Raw genomic sequence first — 21,974 nt, forward strand, 5'->3', positions numbered from 1 at the left:
AAACTTCTAACTCATAATACTGAGTGTCATCCAAGGTTATCCTGATCACAGTTGGTAGACAAGGATGGGAAGAGAGGAAAAGGAAGAGACATTCTGACCTGCACCACCTTGTACCACTCCTCCAGGGTACAAGCCAGGGATCCCTGCACCTGTCAGGAAGCAAAGATCAGCCATAAGGGATGTGTGTATGGAATGGGTTCATAAGAGCAGAGACAGATTACATCAGCTTCGAGGCTTTAAGACGTGGCAAGGTGAACTCTTGATTTTAGGGTTATTTCCAGCCATTGATGTCAGTGAATGGAAATATCCATTGTTATGCCCAAAGGCTGAAAACCTATACTGGTAATGTTTAGGTGTCACATGTATAATTGTCAAGGAAGGATATGATCAGGATAGATCTTCAGCCTCTGGATGTAAGAAATATTTTCATTCACAGAAAGCATATGAACATGAACTGGAAAATGTATTTATTTAATTATTTTAGCAGCTAAATAGGAAAGGGTTATTTACCGTTACAGCAGTCAGACTGTGGAATACACTACCACAGGAGGTAATAATAGCAGATACTATAACGGTTTTTAAAAAAGGGCTGGATTATTTCCTCAGTACACATAACATTGTTGGCTATAAATGATTTAGAGACAAAAATATATAATTGGTGGAGGAAGGTTGACCAAGTTGGATCTAGGTCTTATTTCAACTAACCCCTTCAAGACACAGCCAATTTCTGTTTTTGTATTTTCATTTCTTCCTTCCCTTCTTCCCAGAGCAATACCTTTCTTATTGTTCTGTCCAGATAGACATACAGTATGAAGGCTTGTTTTTTTGCGACACGAGTTGTACTTTTGAATGACACCATTCATTTTACCCCACAGCGTATTGTAAAAGGGGACAAAATGCCAAGTGAGGAGAAATGGTGAAAATAACATAATTCTCACAGGGTTATTGGGAATTATTTTTACGGTGTACCCTTTGTGTTAAAAATCACCTTGCAATAAGATTCTCCTTATCAGTACGATATCGGCAATACCAAACATATAGTTATTTTTATTATTTTAGTGGTTAAAAAAATCAGAAGTTTGGCCCTAACATTTTTGGGGGTTGTGTCGCCATTTTCAAAGACTTGTAACTTTTTTTATTTTTCAAAACATTTTCTTTACTTTTCACTGATTTTAATAGTCCCCTATAACCTGCGATTGTCTGATCGCTTCTGCTACTGTATGCTGTGGCATTGCTGTATATTGCAGAAATACCAGTCTCCCTTGAAGCTTGGCCACAGGCAGGTTTCAAAGGAGCTCTGCTATTACAAAAACAGATTCCACAGCAGACCCCCTGCTGTTATAGCAAACCACCGTTGTTGAGAGTTTAAAATTGCACGCCAGACATTTTATATCCTGCTGTCAGCGTTTTACAGTGGGATTCAACAGGTTAACAATCACAAGTGGAACTCTGCTCCACCCAAAATTGTTAGTGGAAGGTCCTAGCTGTAACACACAACTATTAACTGCTAGGTATGTGGGGGGCTCATCCTGTGAGACAATTACATACAACCACTTCTGACATGCACCGTACATGTGCAGATGCGTGAAGGGGTTGAGTTACAGATATGGGGTTAATCTGCAGGTTAACAGCATTCTAACACCATGCAACTTCTGCATTAACAGCACCACTGTTGAAGGAAATGAAGTTTAATCGCCCCAGAAGCCTCAGGTTTTCCGTCATAGGGGCGGGTGGAATAGTTTCAGTCACCGCTCGGTATATAGTAAGCAGCAGTTGTAACTACACCCCTGGCACTGACTTACACCCGGCTCTGTACTGATGCACTGCTGAGCCGACTGTCAGTTAGTGCCGGGTTGTAGTTACAGCAGCTGCTCTCTATGGTCTGAGTGGTAACCCAAACTGCACTGGCCACTCCCCCATGACTGAATACCCCAGGCTGCCGGGAGGAATAAAGTTAGAGGAGTATTCCCATCTCCAAGATCCTATCCCAATATGTAGTAGGTGTACTAATAATATTATTAGCAAATACCACCAATTAGAAATGTAGTATAGTTCTCCGGATATAGCCATGTCTCTTACCTCATGTGCAGGACATTGCAGCTTAGATATCCATGTTTACATCAACTCCTATAGTGACAGTTGCTCATGGTCATAACCATAGATACCTAAGCTGCAATGCCCTGCACATGAAGTAAGAGACATGGCTATCTCAGAAGAACTATACTACATTTCTAATTGGAGGTATTTGCTATTATTATTATTATAAATATTACATATTGGGAGATGATCTTGGAGATGGAAATAATTCTTTAATTTTCTCCCGGCAGTGGGGCTCTAAGTGCAGCGGCCACATGGAATAAGAAGGCTATCAACCTGCAGAAAAACACCATATTTGCAGGTTAATAACATTTTTTTTCACATGAAAGGTTCCCTTTAAGACAACACAAGTGGAATAAATATGAGGACAATGATAATGACATTATTACCTGGTCCCTTTCCTGGTTTAGCACCAGCACCAGCACCTGCAAGATGAATTTAAGAAAGATAAATAACAATTTTATTGTAGTTGATGCTGATCTAAAGTCAAAATCTTTTCTTCTTTCAGCCTTTCATGGCTGAGACAGTACTATGAGCGTCCAAGCACCGGCCGCAGAAGTTGAGGGTCCATAAACGAAAGTGTGGCTGTGCAATTTTGTATATTTATCTCCTAAAGAGGTGAAGGCGAGTTAAAGAGTATAGCAGAGATTGATGAATGAAGCCTAAAACAGTAGTTTTTGCATGTTCTAACTATAAACAATTTACCTGGTATCAGTCCAGCTCCCACGCCACCGACACCACCAATTCCACCAACACCACCAACGCCGCCAACTCCACCAACACCGCCAACTCCACCAGCAACTCCTGTCACAGATAAACATTATACATGGCTTGCACTAGAGTTTAGTCTTGCTCTGCTTATTACTGGATTGATCAATTGTACTTCTGATAGACATCAAATTACTTTTAGCTAAATATATACAGAGGGAACAAAGTGTTCTTAGTATAAATATTTGTAAATAATATGCCAATTGTATTCTACAGATAAACATATTGATTTGAGAAAACTCAAGATTAGATATATATTTAGTAAAATATAGTAAAAACTTGCACTTCAAAGGATTGTCTAGTTTTCCATACATCTCTGCTTAGACTTACACATGCTTCAGGCACCACAGGGTACTGCACCTCCTTTAGGGTGTAGTACTTATCCCGGGTCCAAGTAAGGTCGGCACCGGTTCCACCAACATACACATACAGTAACAGTGGGTTGCCCTCCCCAATGGGTACCGGGTTAGGGTCGGGTCACAGAAGGGGGTCACCACAGCGGTTGGGTTTACAGGACGCTCCCAGATCCACTGGAACCCGGACTCAGGGTCAGGGAGAAGCAACCACTAGGGGTAGTTAGGAGCACACAGTGGGAAAAGCAGGTTGACCTAGTGAGAGTAGTGAACCAGCCGGTGACAGCTGCTGGGGGTAGCAGCTTCCAACACACGACACAACTAAAAAGGAAAGAACAGCTACAAACGCCGAGCAGAGCAGACATGCCGCAAGGCAGCTTTGTGGGCCAAGGTGTTTCAACACAGTAGCTGGGGAGAAGCAGGAGGCTGCTTCCACAGGACCAGCGTTGTCGGGGTACAGAACCCTAGGGCAGGCATACTTCAAGTTGTCTACCAACTCTGCAAGGGTTGCGGGACCAGGCTAGAAAAGTCACCTGACCTGTTCCATTATTCCTGGAGCCAAATAGCATATAGCATCCGGGGTTGAGGTCTTCGACTAGCCCCACAGCGGAACAGCACTATCAGCATACAAGACGGGACACTTTACTGACAACGGGATCCCCAAGTTCTTCACACCACGGTGATCTGATACTTGGCGCATTAAAGGAGGAAGGACCCATAGGCTGACACACTGGACCTGACCTTCCATGGATTTGGGATAGGCTGGAGCCATTCGTGGCAGAGACTAGTACTCTGGGGCAGCGCCTGAACTAGCAGTGAGTAAAAGACCTGGAACCACAGCCCCTGTCTCTGCCTCTCCTTTGCCGGCGCTATCGCCCAGCGCTGTGGCGCCAATGGGGATTACCACCACCCCCATCCGTCCACCATCTTCCTCCCTGGGGGAATTCCGCTCCGCCTGTGGGGAGCGACACCATCCCGGCTGCGATCTTCACCATCAGCCCCTGAGAGCAGCACCCGCAGTGGCGGTCCATCTCTGTCCGCGGACCACAGGTGCGTCACAATCTAAAAAGACTTTCCTCACCGTCACTACCACCCCCATCCTCCATCCTTCCTCCTATCCACAGTCTTCCCTGCCTCCTGTACGCCTCGGGGTCACAGAACCACAAGTCGGGTGAAAACCCCTCGACCCTAGGTTGTTACAAAACCATGAGGTTTTAAAATGTATGTCAGAAATTAACAGAATGGATTTTAAATTACCAGGCAAATTAGTGAGAAGTCAAGGATACATAGTGATAGTTACATATGCATAAAGGTTGAAAAAAGACAGTTCCTTCAAGGTCAACCTTTCTTCACCGCATATACATTCTCTATTACTCGATTACTTATAACATATAATGTCATTTTTTTGTGCGAAAAATCCAGCTCCTTTTTAAAAGCTGTTATGGTGTCTCCCATTACTACCTTTTGTGGTAGGGAATTCCACAGTCTGACTGCTCTAACTGTAAAGAATCCTTTCCTATTTAGCTGCCAGAATTGCCTTACCTACACATGTAATGAGTGCCCCCTGTTCCATATTATGGTTTTTGGAAGGAATAAGTCATGTGCCAGTCCAACGTTTCCAACCTCAGAAGCCTTCCATCTCATGTAATAATTTAGATTCCCACCTTTGAACTGACTATCACTTTTGAATGTCCTTTTTTAAAATATGGAGCCCAAAACTGGATCCCACATTCAAGATGTGACCTTTCGAGTGATTTATAGAGGGATAATACATTGGGATCAGAGGATTGTATCTCTCTTTTTATACACCCTAAGGCCTCTTTCACACGTACGTGCCTCCAATACGTGTTTGGCAGTTTTCTCATGTACCGGAGACACGTAGACACGTAGACCTATGTATTCCTATGGTTCTGGACACACGTAAGTATTTTCGCACGGAAAGTGTGTCCGTTCCGTACTTACGTGTTTCCATGTGTTTCTCACGGCTACATGTCCGTTTTCTCTCCAGCATCACGGGTGTCACACGTAATGCAAACGGACCACACGGATGTGTTCCGTGTGACACGCACCGGAGAAAAGACATGTGTCTGTGAGAAAAAAAAACAAAACTTTACTCACCTTCTCCAGCCCTGCAGTCTCTGCCGCTGCTGTCACTTCCTGCCGACCGCCGCTCATTGAATATTCACTTCACTGCGGCCGGAAGCAGCAGCAGCGGGGAGTCTGCAGGATTGGAGACCGAAGATCAGCACCACGGACAGCGACGCCAGGGACAGGTGAGTCGAAAGTTCCCGTTCTCTGTGTGTTATCACGGATAACACACAGAGAACACACGTAGCCCATAAACACGGCTCACGGAGGGCAAAACACACCTCTGACACGTCCGTGAAAAATGTGCATGGTTTTTCACGAACGTGTGAAAGAGGCCTAAAATCTTGTTTACTTTGTCAGCTGCTGCTTGATATTGAGTTCAAGACAGTAATAAGTCAGTTTCTATATTTGTCTTACTGGTAGAGTCAGTGGCTATTGATTTACCCATCCAAAGGAACAGGAATATTTCATCTTAACTTCATGCAGGAATATTGCCTCTAATCCTCATAGAAAGGGGAAACACAGGTAATAGGGTCTTATCTGGTGAATAACGTTAGGTGAGTGATGGGAATTGCTGATTTTTTTGGGCTGTCAAGGACGTCAGATAGGACAGCTGCTGCCGAGATCACCCGCCATGAGGGCAATTTAGTGGAGGAATAGGAATAGTAGTCTTCACTGCTGACAATCCAAGAAATCCGTGAAGGCAATGTGGAAAATGGTTTATTCTCTATACTTTTTTAAGTTTTAGCCAGCTTCTTCATCAGGAGAACCACAATTATTAATCTATTATTGTGGTTCTCCTGATGAAGCTGGACGTGTAGAGAATAAACAGCTTTTCCATATTGCCCTCCTGGACTTCATACATTATCAGCAGCGCAGATTACTACTCCCATTCCTCCACCACGTTGCCTGTAATCTTCAGGCATTCTTGGTTGCTTGGTGTAACGTCACATGTGCATAACGCCTAATTAATAACATTACTCTAGCCCAGGGGTCAGGAACCTTTTTGGCTAAGAGAGCCGTAAACGCCACATATTTTGAAATATAATTCCGCGAGAGCCGTACAATATGTTTAAAGGGCCATTGACAGATCAATCGCTCCAATGTTCACTTAGTACAGCAAGGAATGCTCCTCCCTGCTGTATAAAGCCACAACTGGACTGAAACAATGGTAATTAGCAGTAAAAAAATCAAATAAATAACTTACATTGTGAACTTGCGATGCATGACATCAGTCCAGGCAAGGAGAGTGGGGGGGGTGGGTAGTGGTCGTGGCACGGGGGGGGGGACAGGGGTTGTATTTGGTGAAGGTAGCAGCAGCGGCGGGGGGAAGGGCGCTGGTACTCACACAGGCCGAACGGGTGACAGGGGGAAAGTGCAGCGCACAGCATAAGCTGTGAGCTGCACAAATATGGCACCGATCTCCTCTCTCTGTTGTGATCTGGATAGCCCAGGTGGCGCATTCAGGTCACAGCAGGGAGCTTTCCTGTATTAAGTACAGGTCGCAGTCCGGGTACAGGGCGCTGCCATAAAGGAGTTGAGGTGAGTAACTATTGTTACAAACACCAAATCCAGCATGGCAGCCCCCAGTGTTTCAGTAACACTAGAATTAAATAAAAACTAAATAAACAGTGAGTTTAATTTTGTATTAAAAATACTTGATTTCATAATCACTATTATTAATACAAAAATAAAAAATGCGACACCTTACCTTTAATCCTAATGCTCACCAGGGGGAGAGGCGCTGGTGGTGGTGGTGGAGCGGCTCAGGAAGGTCACAGGAGGAAGAGTGATGCTGCGAGCTCGGAGGAGGGGGTGCTGCTGCTCAGGAGGGTCAGCAATGCTGTGGCTCGGGGGTGTAGCCATGGGTGCATTTGAATCCCCCGGGTATGGCTTACCAGGGCGGTAGTGGTGGAGCAGAGTCACAGGATGCACTCGGGGGTGTTGCAGAGGCCGCCATTGATCTGTGGGCAGGGGGTCTGCGGAGGTGTCACAACACAGGGTGTCTCTGTGGCAAGTGCATTGAGCTGACTGCCGGCTCCATTGAATCACCCAGGTTTGACAAGATGGACGTCAAGAAAATGATCGCGGAGGTGGCGCGTGCGCAGATATGATTCCACGGCCATTTTCTTGAAGCTCATCGCATGAACCGTGGGTGATGCAATTGAGTCGGCAGTCAGCTCAATGCACCCACCGCCGAGACACCCTCGCAGCCCGCCTGCCCGCAGATTAATGCTGCCCACTGCGACACCGCCGAGCGCGTCCTGTGAGCCTGTCTCCCATGAGCCCGCTCGACCATCGCCACCTTCATAAGCCATATCTGTTTTGTAAGATACACCCCCATTTTACCGCCAGTTTTGAGGGAAAAAAGTGCATCTTAGAAAACGAAAAATATGGTAAATGAGAATCCTGAAGTATTGTAAACACGTTCAGGATCTTTTCCTTGCACTTTGTATTGTAGAAAAAAACTGCAGCATGTCAATTCTTTCTGTGTTTTTGCTACGTTTTCCCCATTAAAAGTAATGAAAATAAAATGCAAGCAAAAATACATATAATGCATCAAATTGTGGCAAAAAGCCTTGGTTTTGCTGCAGCATTTCTCCTGGCAGTAGATGCAGACTTGGTGCAGAAATTTCTGCAACCAAATCTTCATCTTGTGCACAGATTCCAGATTTGGAATCCAGATTTCAAACTGTTCCTGGCAGTTTGGCGAATCTTTACAAAGATAATATAATGCAAAAAGGGCCAGATGCAGTTTTCTGTATAGCTTACTGTTAACCCTGTCCAGCACATGGCTGCCTGCACATTACTAAATAAGCTAAGGGTCGACATCGGGGCACTGACCAGAGCTAGTGGGAGGGGGAGGCAGCAGAGGATGTTCTCACAGCAAGTCACAAACTTTGTGACTGTGTCGGCCACTGTCTGCCACTCAGACCGCACTGTCTGCAGCCTCCAGTCCTGACATATTCATCTCTGACCTGAGTCTACATATCCTGCAACTGCCGACATGACATGCATCCACAATCACAGCAGTCACTGGCTCCACACACTGCAGAAGAGTAGATGACGAGCCAGGCAGTCAGCTCGAGGTCACAGGTAGGAAGTGGCTGGAGGGGGCGGAGCCCAGCGCTGCCGGCCACTTGTATAAGAGCTAGTACAGTATAGTTACAGCGCAGCGAGTCACAGAGCGGAGCCGGCTGTTTATCTTCAGGGTGAGTGGCACCCTAACCGCCGGGCCCGGTCGCAATGGCGACCGCTGCGACCGCGGTAGTTACACCCCTGTCAGCGTGCACCGCGGCCTGATGGAGCGCGGTGCATGCATCCTTCCCATAGACAGGTAGGAGCCCTGTCTGCGAGCCAGATACGGCCATCAAAAGAGCCATATCTGGCTCGCGAGCCATAGGTTCCCGACCCCTGCTCTAGCCCGTCTAATCAAAAAAAGAGCCAAGGATGCCGGCAGGTAAGAAGCAGTACTCCTGTTCCCATGCAGTGGCCATAGGCCACTGTCAGGGATGAAAGAATGGGATGAACGAAATTCGCACCAACTCTACACAAAATCTGTTTTCACACGTTCCAGTTTTTTTATGTAATTTTTGAAGCCACAAATGGATTCCAAAGAAAAAGTCTTTTCTTTGCAGGTGTCATCCATTTATTATGACCATTCCAAATTTCACTTCAAAAACTGCAAGAAAACTTGAATATGGAAGAGAATATTAGTAAAGGTTTCTTTATCCGGCTGGGTTGAGATGATAGTAAAAAAATAATCGGGACAGTCATGGTCGCCAATTGTGGACATGACTGGCTCCATGTGGAGCTTTGTGAGTTGCTCTACATAGTACATGGGTACCAGAGCTACCTATTATTTTATTTTTACCCACACCTTTGATCTGGGTGGAAAATCGCAAGGACAGCACACTGAACATAATTATGGTCATGATCTGAAGAATGAATTAGCGAAAACAGTCATTGTAAAAAGAATGGAATCCTGCTTGGGCGCCCCAGGCACATCCATGCATTACATAGTTGGCCACGCTTTTGAATCGCAATGGCAAAATTGGTAACTGTACCATTTTCTGGCAACAAACGTTGATCATTGAAGGTCTAGTGCGTACTGGGCATTTTCAAGCAAGAAAGGATATGGTGCTGTAAGGATCACAAGAAAATCAAATTGCCCTTTTACTCAGCAGAGCCAACCTATAACAGAAAATTGTTTTGATCATCTATGTTATTGGCCCTTTTAGCAAGTTTTAACCAGTCTTAAAGAGCCATTAATAAAATTCTATCGATAAGACTAAAGGCACACTCTAATCTCAGGGCACCTCTTTATGAGGCTTTATTATTCCTTGTCAGTACATTAATTTAAATTGATCTTTTTGGAAGAATTTTAACCCAAGGCGTGTGTGCTCACCTGGATTACAGACAAGTTTCCGAACTTCCTTTACATTGCATGCAGTATTCTGCTCCAAAAAATGGACCATTTTTCCCCATGAAGGCTGTCAGCCTGTGTGAAAAATTGTCCATGTGCGCTGGCACACTGGCTATAATGTGGCGCACGTGGACAGAACAGCACAGTTTATACACTTGTCTGCAAGAGCCTTTATAGATGTAAAGGATATGGAAAGATTTTCAGCAACCTGTTCCTCTTCTGTCCCTGATCCTGAAGTGTATTTCCAAACTTAGGCCTTACAAAAAGTAAATCTCTATGAAATGAGACAGTGCGCGAATAGGGCTTTAACTGTGAAATGACCTGGGTTATAATAAGGGAACTGCTCACCTGGAAAGGTTGTGTGAGACACAACCACTTATGCACATAAAATACCCTGGAAATACAGATAGCTGACAGGGAATGATAAAGGTTAAAATCCGTGCTGCCGTTGAATCAAAGATGATTTAATTCAATGTGTTTTGGATTGGAAACTCCTTCTTCAAAACAATCACCATCCTACCCATGAATGGTGATTGTCCTGATGGAGTTTCCACTCCGAAATGTATTGAATTAAATCACCTTTTAGGACTTGTTTTGATTCCTCATTCAACGGCAGCACGGATTTTAACCCTTATCATCCACTGTCAAAAAATAAATCTCTAGTAGAGGCCTTACTAAAAAAACTCATTCATCAAGAAAATCACCAACCCATCCATGAATGGTGATTGTCCTGATGGAGTTTCCACTTCGAAACGCGTTGAATTAAATCACCGTTAGGACTTGTTTTGATTCCTCATTCAACGTCAGCACGGATTTTAACTCTTATCATCCACTGTCAAAAAGTAAATCTCTAGTAGAGGCCTTACTAAAAAACTCATTCATCAAGATAATCATCATCCCCTTCATGAATGGTGATTGTCCTGATTTTTTTACACCAAAACACGTTTAATTAAATCACCTTTTAGCACTTGTCTTGATTCCTCATTCACCGGCAGTGCAGATTTTAACTCTTATTATCCACTGTCAAAAAATAAATCTCTAGTAGAAACCTTACTAAAAAAACTCATTCATCAAGGCAATCGCCAACCCATCCATGAATGGTGATTGTCCTGATGAGTTTCCACTCCGAAACGCGTTGAATTAAATCACCGTTTAGACTTGTTTTGATTCTTCATTCAACGGTAGCATGGATTTTAACCCTTATCATCCACTGTCAAAAAGTAAATCTCTAGTAGAGGCCTTACAAAAAAAAACATTTGAGTCCTTCTGTTTGAATCCATGCACTTAGCCTGTGTTTGTTATGACTATACTTAAGAAACTATTGCTATCTCTAGGGAAAATGTAGCAATTAAGGTAATTAGGAAGTCCTGCGAGTAGGGTATAAGTGTACACTAAATTCCATCCACAGATTGTAATGTGGAATTCTTTATCAGCGAGCATTTGAAATTCTCACACGAAGTGCAACGAGCGGCTCTCACCCAATCACTGCGGCATGTTTAGTGTAATGAGCTCCAATAAATGCAAGATAAAGGGTCAGGAAGCAGCCACCGGCCAACTCAAACAAACCACAATGGCAAGGGCTGATGTCAACATGGACTGACTAACCATTTCCAATGTTATTTTTACTATTGTACAGGATAAACACACATTTTCATTTTGTGGTGTATCCGGTTGTTTTATTAAGGTTTATCAGATTAATTCTAAGAATTTCAGGATTATTTGGTGGTTGTGTAATCTGTAAAAATACACAGGGGGATCCTAAACAATGGGTTACAGAAAATTATTATATGTAGCCATGCCTTCTATTATTAAATAGGTCAAAAATCCGCTGAAGTGTTACATCACTTTCCAAATGTTTAACCGCTCTGGTTGGATTTAGTTTTATCAGGGACTATAAAAATTACTTGAGGGATATTAAAAACGCTCGTATAGGGCTGTATAATAGTCCCGTATCACAGCCTTGTAATGTGAAGTTTAATAGGAAAACTTGTAGAAGATTCGTGCACCCACCCAATAGCACTATATCATCTTTGGTTATAATGAGGTGTGCAACCTTAAAGAGAACCCGTCATCAGGTTTCCCTGAACTAAACAGATTCCACCCATTTGTTAACCCTTAAACAGCTTTCTAAATATCATCAATGCAGAGCGACAAACCATAGAATATTAACTCTAAACATATCCCATAGCAATAAGAGGGCTCACACTGTGCTCGATGCATCCTGCCAGTCTGACAAACCCATGGGTTGTCCAGGCATTGAGTGGAACTTTTCACCACGATATATGTGTGGCATAGCAGCTCAACTCCTGTAACGTTAAACTGAACTGCAATACTAGAGTTATCCATGATTAAAGGTTTATCAATCCAACACAGCAATTTAAAGGCATAAATTCTTTACTGTCACTGCATTAAAATAGTAGGATAGGCACTGAAAAATTCTGACACATTTGGAGTGTAACTGTATATACAGTTAAAGGGAAACTATTGCTGACAGGTCCTGTATGTGTGTCGCCCTGGGCAAGCCAGGGGTCACAGGTCACAACACCACCACACCCCACACCCCAGGTAGGCACACCCAAGCTGAACCAAAAATCCTTGTTGCCTTCCTCCAGAGGCTGATGATTCACACCAGGGGGTGGGCCAGGCGGTTGGCTCCGCCCACCAAGGAGATCACAGCTCTGGAGGCGGGAGAAACCAGGCAGTGAGCTCAGGGAAGAGCTTGAGAAAGGAGTCGAGTCAGGGAGGAGGAAGTGGAAGGAGTGGAGGAGTAGCCCAGGCAGGGCTGGAGTAAACAACAGAGAAGTGAAAGTGGAGGAAAGAAGAGTAGTAAAGGAGGAAAGCAAGAAGTGGTGACAGAGCAGAGAGTGTGCCAAGCCTGAGAGCCCAGCTTTGTGTAGGGCCAGAACAGCAAGGTCAGCGACGGCGGTGACTGTCCGGAGGGGGACCGTTTGGAAGTTCCTGGAAGGACCCCGTTGGCTGTGTGCCCGGTGGTCTGGAGCAGTGTTCCGAAGGACAGTCAGCACCAGGGCAGGGGCCTCTCGGACCCCGGCAAGGCTAGGAGTCGCCAAATTTGCCGAATCCGTCAGTGAAGGGGACGTAGATTCCCCCAACAACCAAGTCCCGATTGAAGGCAACAGCCCAACCCGTACAACAGAGGCACCGCCACCGCCAGGGCACCAGTCTCTGAGGGCCAGCGCCTGCGGGCAAAGTGTAGTGCTCCTCCGGCCCAGCTTGAAGCCGGGGAGCGGGTTACCGGTGGGGACCCATCGCAACCATCCGTACATACAGGTGCAGGGAAGAGAGACATCACCGTCACCTGCCGGGGAAGCAAAGCAGCCGTCTGTGGGACCGTCCTACCAGCCGTTTGGTTTACCGTACAAACTGTGTCACGTCTCAGGCTGAGTGAGTACCACAGTGCCGCAAGGCACAGCGCTGTCCCCGCGTCCCTGCGCCCACCAAGCCCTGCACCTCCCAAGCCATCACCGGGCCCCGGGATCACCAACCCCTACCCACGGAGGGGCAACACAACACCTGGCTGCTCCCCATCACCATCCCCGGGATCCCCGCATTAAGCAGCGGTGGTGCTACACATCACCACAACCGTGGGTGGCGTCACGGACATTATCCCAACATCCCAAACCCCCCCTTTCACTCACGGGCGAGGAGTGCCGCTCGAGGAAAACCCCCGGGATCCGGCCTACGGCTCGAGCCACCACTGAGCAGCCGGACCCGAGCAGAAGGGGTGAGCGCGGTGTGCTGACACCCTCCTCCCCGCCCACGACAACTTGGCGTCACGAACAGGATCTTACCGCTCTGCCGTCTGGTAGAGGTGCGCCTTGTTACCACCGGAGGTATCCGGCAGAAAAATTGCAGAAGCCGCCATCTTTGGCGCGAAAAGTTCCCGCTCGAGCGTCTTCTCGAGCAGTAGAGGCGCGAAGGCCAGAACCCCGCCCTGAGGGAGGAGGGGCCGGAAAGAGCTAAGGGGGACGGAAACAAGATGTCTGTGCCCGACGGAGCCGCTGGAGGAGCGGTGGTCGCAGCCGCAGCGGCACCCGCGGATGGGAATGGACCTAGCCAGGTCCCGGCCGTACCGGCGGGAGGTGCCGTGGCCCCCACGCTCGCTCAGGTCATGCCGTTTTCCTTGCCCTATGCACCCGGAGCTGCCTGGCTACCGCAGTATGACGGGAAACCGGATGCCCTACCGGCCTTCCGGAAAAAGCTTAACCCGTTGCTAGAGCTGTACCCCCTGACTGATAAGCAACGTGCAGCGATAGTGCTAGGCCAGTTAACCGGTGCGGCGGAGCAGGAAGCGGAGACCTGGGCCGAGGGGGACCGGCTCTCTGTAGCCACCATCTTTGAGAAGCTACAGACTGCCTTTGAGACCCGGACTGAAGCTGAGCTGAGGATGCAGTTTTACCAGTGCTGGCAACGAGCTGGGGATAGCATTCGGGACTATGCTCTACGTCTGCAGACCGCCCTCCGCACGCTGAAGCGGGTGAACCCTATTAATGAGGCGGATAGCAACAAGATGTTAGTGGAGCAATTTGCGCAGGGGATGAGGTCCCCTGAGGATCGTAAACAACTCCGGCTGTGGGCCCTGGAACACCCTGATGTGGACTTTGCTGTGTTAAAGGAGCGGGCCATTAAAGCACTACAGCCTCCAGCAACCGAAGTTCTGGAACCCGCCCCGTGGCCTGTCGAGACGGCTCCCGTTATGGCGGCCTCAGCCAAATCTACCTCTCCAACACCTGCAGCCCCGAGCAGCACAGTGGAAGAACTGGCAGCCCAGGTCCGTCGCATGGACGGAGACCTTGCCAAAATCCTGGCTGCCCTACAACCTCTGACCAGACCTCAGCCTCCGGCGCAGATACAGCTTGCTGACAGTCCCGAGGACGTTCCCTGGATGCAGCGGAGAAGTGCCGACAACCCGCGGAGCAGACCCCCAATCTGCTACAAGTGCCGTAAGCCGGGTCATTACTACCGACAGTGCCCGTTAAACGAGCAACCCCTGGGGCCCCGGGCCAATCCTCAGGAGTAGAACATCGTGGCCCCCCGGACTGGCGGGACCGATATATCGGGGCCCGCCCTATCATCCCCGTGGCTGTGGACGGCATACCAGTGATGGCTCTCTTGGACACTGGATCACAGGTAACTACCATACCGTACACGTTGTACCAGCGGTACTGGGCCGTAGACGAACTGGCGCCCCCAGACAATAGTATAACATTGATTGCCGCTAATGGACTCCCATTGACCCAGGTGGGGTATAAACAAGTGGCTATGACAGAGGGGCAAGCCGAACTGCAACACCAGGGTATGATTGTGATCATGAATGAGCCCAGTGATCATAACCCGAAAATAGTGCTGGGAACCAATGTGATGGAGCACTGCATGGCTGATGTGTTAACCCTATTACAACAGCTAGCCGCCACAGCAGCAGGGAGCCGGCAGAGGGCTGTGCAGCGTGAGATCCGAGCCCTGATGTACCGCCAGCATGTAAGCTCAACAGGAGGGGAGATTGGTGGAGTAAGAGTGATGGATGTTGCTCCATTGACTGTGCCCCCTAGGAGTGAGATGATGATCTGGTGTAGGGCAGCAGTAGGGCCTCAGGGGCGTGACTACCCTGCGATGATGGAGCCCATGCCTTCTGAGCACTGGCCCACTGTGATGGCCGCTCGAGGGGTGGTGGATGTGAAGAAAGGGAGAGTGCCTGTGAGAGTGCTGAACTGTGGAGAGGAAGAAGTCAGGCTTCCCCGGTATGCCACCATTGCCAAGCTGCTCACCCTGGACCCTCACACTATCCATGAAGCCAGTTCATCCACACCTCCACCTACCATCAGCACTTCCCCACCCCAGGGGGAGACAAAGGAGTGGCATCAACAGCTACACGTAGGCACTGATGATACCCCTACACATCACAGGGCAGGGGTACACAGGGTGGTGCAGGAGTACGAACAGGTTTTCAGTAAGCACCCCCTAGACTTTGGGCAGATCAAGGGGGTCCAACACCACATTCCCACAGGTGAACATCCCCCTATCAAAGAGAGGTACAGGCCTATTCCCCCTGCACATTACCAGTGTGCCAAGGATATGTTGAGGAATATGAAGGAGGCAGGGGTTATTCGGGACAGCTGTAGTCCCTGGGCCGCTCCGTTGGTACTGGTTAAGAAGAAGGATGGTACCATGCGGATGTGTGTGTACTACCGGAAGATCAACCAGATAACCCATAAAGATGCCTATCCATTACCTCGTATTGAAGAGTCTTTGGCTGCACTGAGAACTGCAAACTACTTCTCGACCCTTGACCTCACCAGCGGATACTGGCAAGTGGCCGTGGCCCCCGAGGACCGGGAGAAGACCGCCTTCACCACCCCGATGGGGCTCTGCGAATTCAATAGCATGCCGTTTGGGCTGGGCAATGCCCCCGGGACCTTCCAACGGTTGATGGAGTGCTGTCTGGGACATTTAAACTTCGAGACCGTCCTGCTGTATTTGGATGATGTGATTGTTTATTCCCAGACGTATGAAACCCATCTGGAACACCTGGCCGAGGTGTTCGCGTCCCTTGCCAAGTTCGGGATGAAGTTGAAGCCCTCAAAATGCCATCTGCTGAAACCCAGGGTGCAGTATCTAGGGCATGTGGTGAGTGCGGATGGTGTCGCCCCCGACCCTGAGAAGATCACTGCCATCCAGAGCTGGCCGAGACCAACTACCGTGAGGGAAGTAAGGCAGTTTCTGGGTCTGGTGGGGTACTATCGGCGCTTTATAAAGGGGTACACGAAGATGGCTGCCCCCATGCAAGATCTCCTCGTGGGACAGACCAAAGGTGGTAGACCCATTGGAGCCCCACTGTCGTGGGAGGACAAGCATGAGGAGTCCTTTTGCCAGTTGAAGGCGGCCTTGACCGGAGAAGAGGTCCTGGCGTACCCTGACTATGGGCGCCCGTTCATCCTCCACACGGACGCCAGTAACGTGGGGCTAGGAGCGTTCCTATCCCAGGTCCAGGATGGAAAGGAGAAGGTGATTGCCTACGCCAGCCGAAAACTCCGGCCGACCGAAAGGAACCCCGAGAACTATAGCTCCTTCAAGCTCGAGCTATTGGCGTTGGTGTGGGCTATCACGGAGCGGTTCCGCCATTACTTGGCGGCGGCAAAATTCACCGCGTTTACGGACAACAATCCGCTGACTCACCTGAACACGGCCAAGTTGGGCGCGCTGGAGCAGCGGTGGGTAGCCCGGCTAGCCAACTATGATTTCACCATAAAGTACCGAGCTGGTCGTGTCAACATAAATGCTGATGCACTCTCCCGGATGCCCCATTTGTCAGAAGAGGGGTGCGAGGATGACGACCTCGAGGAGATCGAGTTGCCTGCGTTTCACCAGCCGCCTACTGAGAGGGTACAAGTATGTCAGCAAAGGGTGGATCTGGACCCGCGGCCCAGTCAAGAGTGGCAGAACGCCCAGGACCAAGCACCGGCTGTCCGCCTTGTCAAGACTCTGGTGGAACAAGGTGCTATGGGAATAGACCCTGCCGCTCCAGCCGAAGCCCAACGCTTGTGGAAAGAACGGAAACGGCTTTACCTACACCAAGGGAGGCTGTACCGTGAGCTGATCAACCCGAAGACCCATGAGAAAATATGCCAGTTAATCGTTCCTCAAGCTGATGTCGCTACTGTCCTACAGGCATACCATGATGGTGCTGGCCACTTCGGGCGGAAGAAGCTGGAGATGCTGTTGAGGGAGCGGTTCTATTGGAGTGGGATGCGTGAATCGGTGGAAGCCTGGTGCCGAGAGTGTGGTCCTTGTACGCTGAGGAGAAAGGACGAGGCTAGCCAGAGGGCACCGTTACATCCCATAGTCACCCATCAGCCGCTGGAGCTGGTCGCCCTAGACCATGTCAAGCTCACCCCTAGCAGAAGTGGGTACACCTACACATTGACCATGGTAGACCACTACTCAAGATTTATGGTGGTAGTCCCTGTTAAGGACCTGACTGGTCGAACCGCTGCTCGAGCGTTCCAGGCTTATTTTTGCCGACCCCATGGGTACCCCGAGAAGGTGCTGACTGATCAAGGCCCGGCTTTTGAAGCAGAAGTGTTTCACGAATTCTGTCAGTTGTACGGCTGCAAGAAGATCCGGACCACTCCATACCACGCCCAAACCAACGGCATGTGCGAGAAAATGAACCACTTGGTCCTGGGGCTCCTCAAGACGCTACCGCTGGAAGAACGGAACATGTGGCCGGAAAAGTTGCTCGACTTGGTCGACATGTACAATAATATCCCGTCCAGCTCGACGAAGTGCACCCCAGCGTATCTGATGAGGGCTCGGCCTAGCCGCCTGCCGGTGGATCTGGAGATGGGGTTGGAGGCCCCGGAAGCACTCCCTTCAACGGCAGAGTGGGGAAGTCGGAGGAGGGCACAGTACCGGCAAATCCAGGAGTATGTGGAGAAAAACCTCAATCGAAGTCGAGAACAGCAAGAGCACCGGTTCAATCAGAAGGCACCCGCAGGTCCTTTCCAGCCAGGAGATGTGGTGCTGAAACGGAAGAGAAAAGCCCACAAGCTGGATGATCAGTGGGAGCAAGTCCCTTACGTCATACAACCCACAGAATGGGGAGATGGGAAGACCTACCAGATCAGTCGTGACCAAGGGGGCACCCTGGCCACCATTTCCCGGGACCATCTAAAAAAATGCCCCCCAGCGTTGAATGCAGAGGCTGAAGTACCGGTTCCTCCACCCGTGGAGAAGGCAGCAGAGGTAATCCACACTGTAATGGGTGACTTCCCAGCAAACTGGCCTACACAGAACGGCGCGGTGATTCTTCCAGTAATACTGTTCCCACAACCCGTGGATGAAGAAGTAGTGGAAGCGGTTAACCGTGAGCCAGAACCAGTGCCAGTGCCCAGGGATGAACCTGTACCCAGCCCCCCTACACCTCCGCCTGCTCCACACTATAGCAGGGAGGAGGAACCGATTGTTCCCTCTACCCCACTGTCTAGCAACACTGACACCGGGCCCCGAAGGTCCACCCGTTCCAACCTAGGTAGACCCCCACTTAGGTACAGGGAGACCGTTCTATGAGTAAAAGGGGTCCGCAAATGTGAAGGAGTTGTTGTTTGTTTGAAAAGTTTTGAAAGTTGAAAATGATAAGTGAAAATGATCCGAAGTTCACCTGATTCACAGTGTGATTTGCAACCGGCTGGAGCCGGCACCGTTGTCCCCGTGGGGACCGTTTAAAAATGCATGGGAACTATCCATGGACAAGCCCGTGAACTTGCAGGGCAACCACAGACGTTAGTGGCTTGTAAATATGTTGGTTACCGTTACCGTTTTCCGCAATGCCGCCTCCGGAGAGGCAGGTTGGAGGGAGGGCCCTGAGCAGAGCAGGCCAGGGCCCAGCCACCAAAGGAACCGGTGGCCACCCTCTGGAGGGAAGGACAGATCCCGTTCGGGTACCGTGTGCTGGACTGTGGGTCAAGGGGTGCTGCCTGGGTTTTAGGGGCAGCATCAGGGCCAGGTTATTTGGGTGGGAGAGAGCGGAAACCGTAACCGTATACCGTTGCAACGTTTAAGAAATGTGCCTCCCGTCTTGGGAAGAATTTAAAAATGTTATGCATGTTGTTTAACCCTGTTATCCCCTTTTTACAGAAAAATAAAACCGGTGTAGGACGGCAGCCCGCGGATGGTCTGCATTTTGCTAAGGGGGAATGTGTCGCCCTGGGCAAGCCAGGGGTCACAGGTCACAACACCACCACACCCCACACCCCAGGTAGGCACACCCAAGCTGAACCAAAAATCCTTGTTGCCTTCCTCCAGAGGCTGATGATTCACACCAGGGGGTGGGCCAGGCGGTTGGCTCCGCCCACCAAGGAGATCACAGCTCTGGAGGCGGGAGAAACCAGGCAGTGAGCTCAGGGAAGAGCTTGAGAAAGGAGTCGAGTCAGGGAGGAGGAAGTGGAAGGAGTGGAGGAGTAGCCCAGGCAGGGCTGGAGTAAACAACAGAGAAGTGAAAGTGGAGGAAAGAAGAGTAGTAAAGGAGGAAAGCAAGAAGTGGTGACAGAGCAGAGAGTGTGCCAAGCCTGAGAGCCCAGCTTTGTGTAGGGCCAGAACAGCAAGGTCAGCGACGGCGGTGACTGTCCGGAGGGGGACCGTTTGGAAGTTCCTGGAAGGACCCCGTTGGCTGTGTGCCCGGTGGTCTGGAGCAGTGTTCCGAAGGACAGTCAGCACCAGGGCAGGGGCCTCTCGGACCCCGGCAAGGCTAGGAGTCGCCAAATTTGCCGAATCCGTCAGTGAAGGGGACGTAGATTCCCCCAACAACCAAGTCCCGATTGAAGGCAACAGCCCAACCCGTACAACAGAGGCACTGCCACCGCCAGGGCACCAGTCTCTGAGGGCCAGCGCCTGCGGGCAAAGTGTAGTGCTCCTCCGGCCCAGCTTGAAGCCGGGGAGCGGGTTACCGGTGGGGACCCATCGCAACCATCCGTACATACAGGTGCAGGGAAGAGAGACATCACCGTCACCTGCCGGGGAAGCAAAGCAGCCGTCTGTGGGACCGTCCTACCAGCCGTTTGGTTTACCGTACAAACTGTGTCACGTCTCAGGCTGAGTGAGTACCACAGTGCCGCAAGGCACAGCGCTGTCCCCGCGTCCCTGCGCCCACCAAGCCCTGCACCTCCCAAGCCATCACCGGGCCCCGGGATCACCAACCCCTACCCACGGAGGGGCAACACAACACCTGGCTGCTCCCCATCACCATCCCCGGGATCCCCGCATTAAGCAGCGGTGGTGCTACACATCACCACAACCGTGGGTGGCGTCACGGACATTATCCCAACATCCCAAACCCCCCCTTTCACTCACGGGCGAGGAGTGCCGCTCGAGGAAAACCCCCGGGATCCGGCCTACGGCTCGAGCCACCACTGAGCAGCCGGACCCGAGCAGAAGGGGTGAGCGCGGTGTGCTGACACCCTCCTCCCCGCCCGCGACATATGCATCCAGAACCAGGAGAAGTTCTGGGTGCATACTTCTAATACCTTGCCAGCATCTAGTAGCATATAGATATCTTTAGAAAAAGTATTTCTAAAGATCCTTTATGATATCCTAATGAGTGCAGGGACTAGTCGCAAGGGCGTTAGTTCCCTTGGCTAGTTGGCCCCCTTAGCATGTAAGTACGCCTCTGTGAGAATTCTATAATGCTAATGAATGCGCAGCATCAGAGACGTGGTCGTGCTTATCTCTGCTACCACCACGCCTGACACTGGATATCAGCTCAGTGCGCATGATCTCCGAACTTTTGGTCATGCGCAACTGTTTGTCCTGGGTGCATATTGCACCTGACAGATTCCCTTTCAGGATCACACTGGAAATGCGTCAGTTATATATAGAATGTTTATTTGCTGTGCTGGATTGAAAATCCTTCTATCACCCCTCTGAACACAGCTGTTTGATACCTCCCAAGCTTTAATTGTGCACAGAGGAGGGGGATTGACCAGGAATCGGATGGGGTCAGCTGTGTCCACAAACGTTCTTATACTACCACTAGATATAGCCAACAGCAAAGGTCATCACTATATCTGAATGAAAGCAGACGCTAATTCTGGACAACCCTTTTAATTTGTAGTGGAAGATTGGGATTAGTGCTATCAATTTTTACAAAAATTATTGTAAATACCTTTGTGACCAACATGGTACCAAGATATAATTTTGTATTGCACATCATTATAAAGATTATTGTAGTTTTCTTGTTGAACATACAATGAAGCATTTGTCTATTAGGACATACTGTATGTTCTATAAGGATTAGCGAATATACTGTACATTTTAGCATTTGGAAATACTCAATGACCATGTTTAATTAATGCAATAACAAAGCCTTACAGATACAGTCAGTAACAACTGAAAATATTGGATCGAAGACCAATAATAATATTGTAAGATTTCATATTTTAATCAGTGACGATGGTTTAGGTCACTTCTTCTATAGATTACATTTAATTGGTCAATGAGAATTTCCAGGTGAGTATGATCATGAATACTCACTGCTGTGTTATATAATTAGTTCTACTTTTCTAATATCCCTGGGTAATGGTTAATTCATTAAATGTAGCTCTAGGCAGCCACATTATAAGCATATCTTTGATGATTAGCTTGTTAATAAAAGCTGGGATTGAACACTTCACATCCCTTAGACTGCCACATCCATAAAATGTCCCAGTCGTCTGCTCATCTGCACATTGATA

At 49.0% G+C, this 21,974-nt stretch overlaps 1 protein-coding gene across 7 annotated transcripts in view; it reads right to left on the bottom strand.

The window, feature by feature from the left end:
• Positions 1-21,974, bottom strand: part of ELN (elastin) — a 139,797-nt gene that overhangs the window by 77,382 nt on the left and 40,441 nt on the right. For all 7 annotated transcript variants that reach the window (XM_075335381.1, XM_075335380.1, XM_075335375.1 and 4 more), the window contains exons 9-11: positions 2,803-2,901; positions 2,487-2,522; positions 99-149 (exon numbers count right to left, since the gene is read on the bottom strand). In XM_075335381.1, coding sequence (XP_075191496.1) covers positions 99-149; positions 2,487-2,522; positions 2,803-2,901 — 186 coding nt within the window. The remainder of the gene's footprint in view (positions 1-98; positions 150-2,486; positions 2,523-2,802; positions 2,902-21,974) is intronic.

The sequence above is a fragment of the Anomaloglossus baeobatrachus genome, chromosome 2 (genome assembly GCF_048569485.1).
Source record: "Anomaloglossus baeobatrachus isolate aAnoBae1 chromosome 2, aAnoBae1.hap1, whole genome shotgun sequence".
Lineage (NCBI taxonomy): Eukaryota > Metazoa > Chordata > Amphibia > Anura > Aromobatidae > Anomaloglossus > Anomaloglossus baeobatrachus.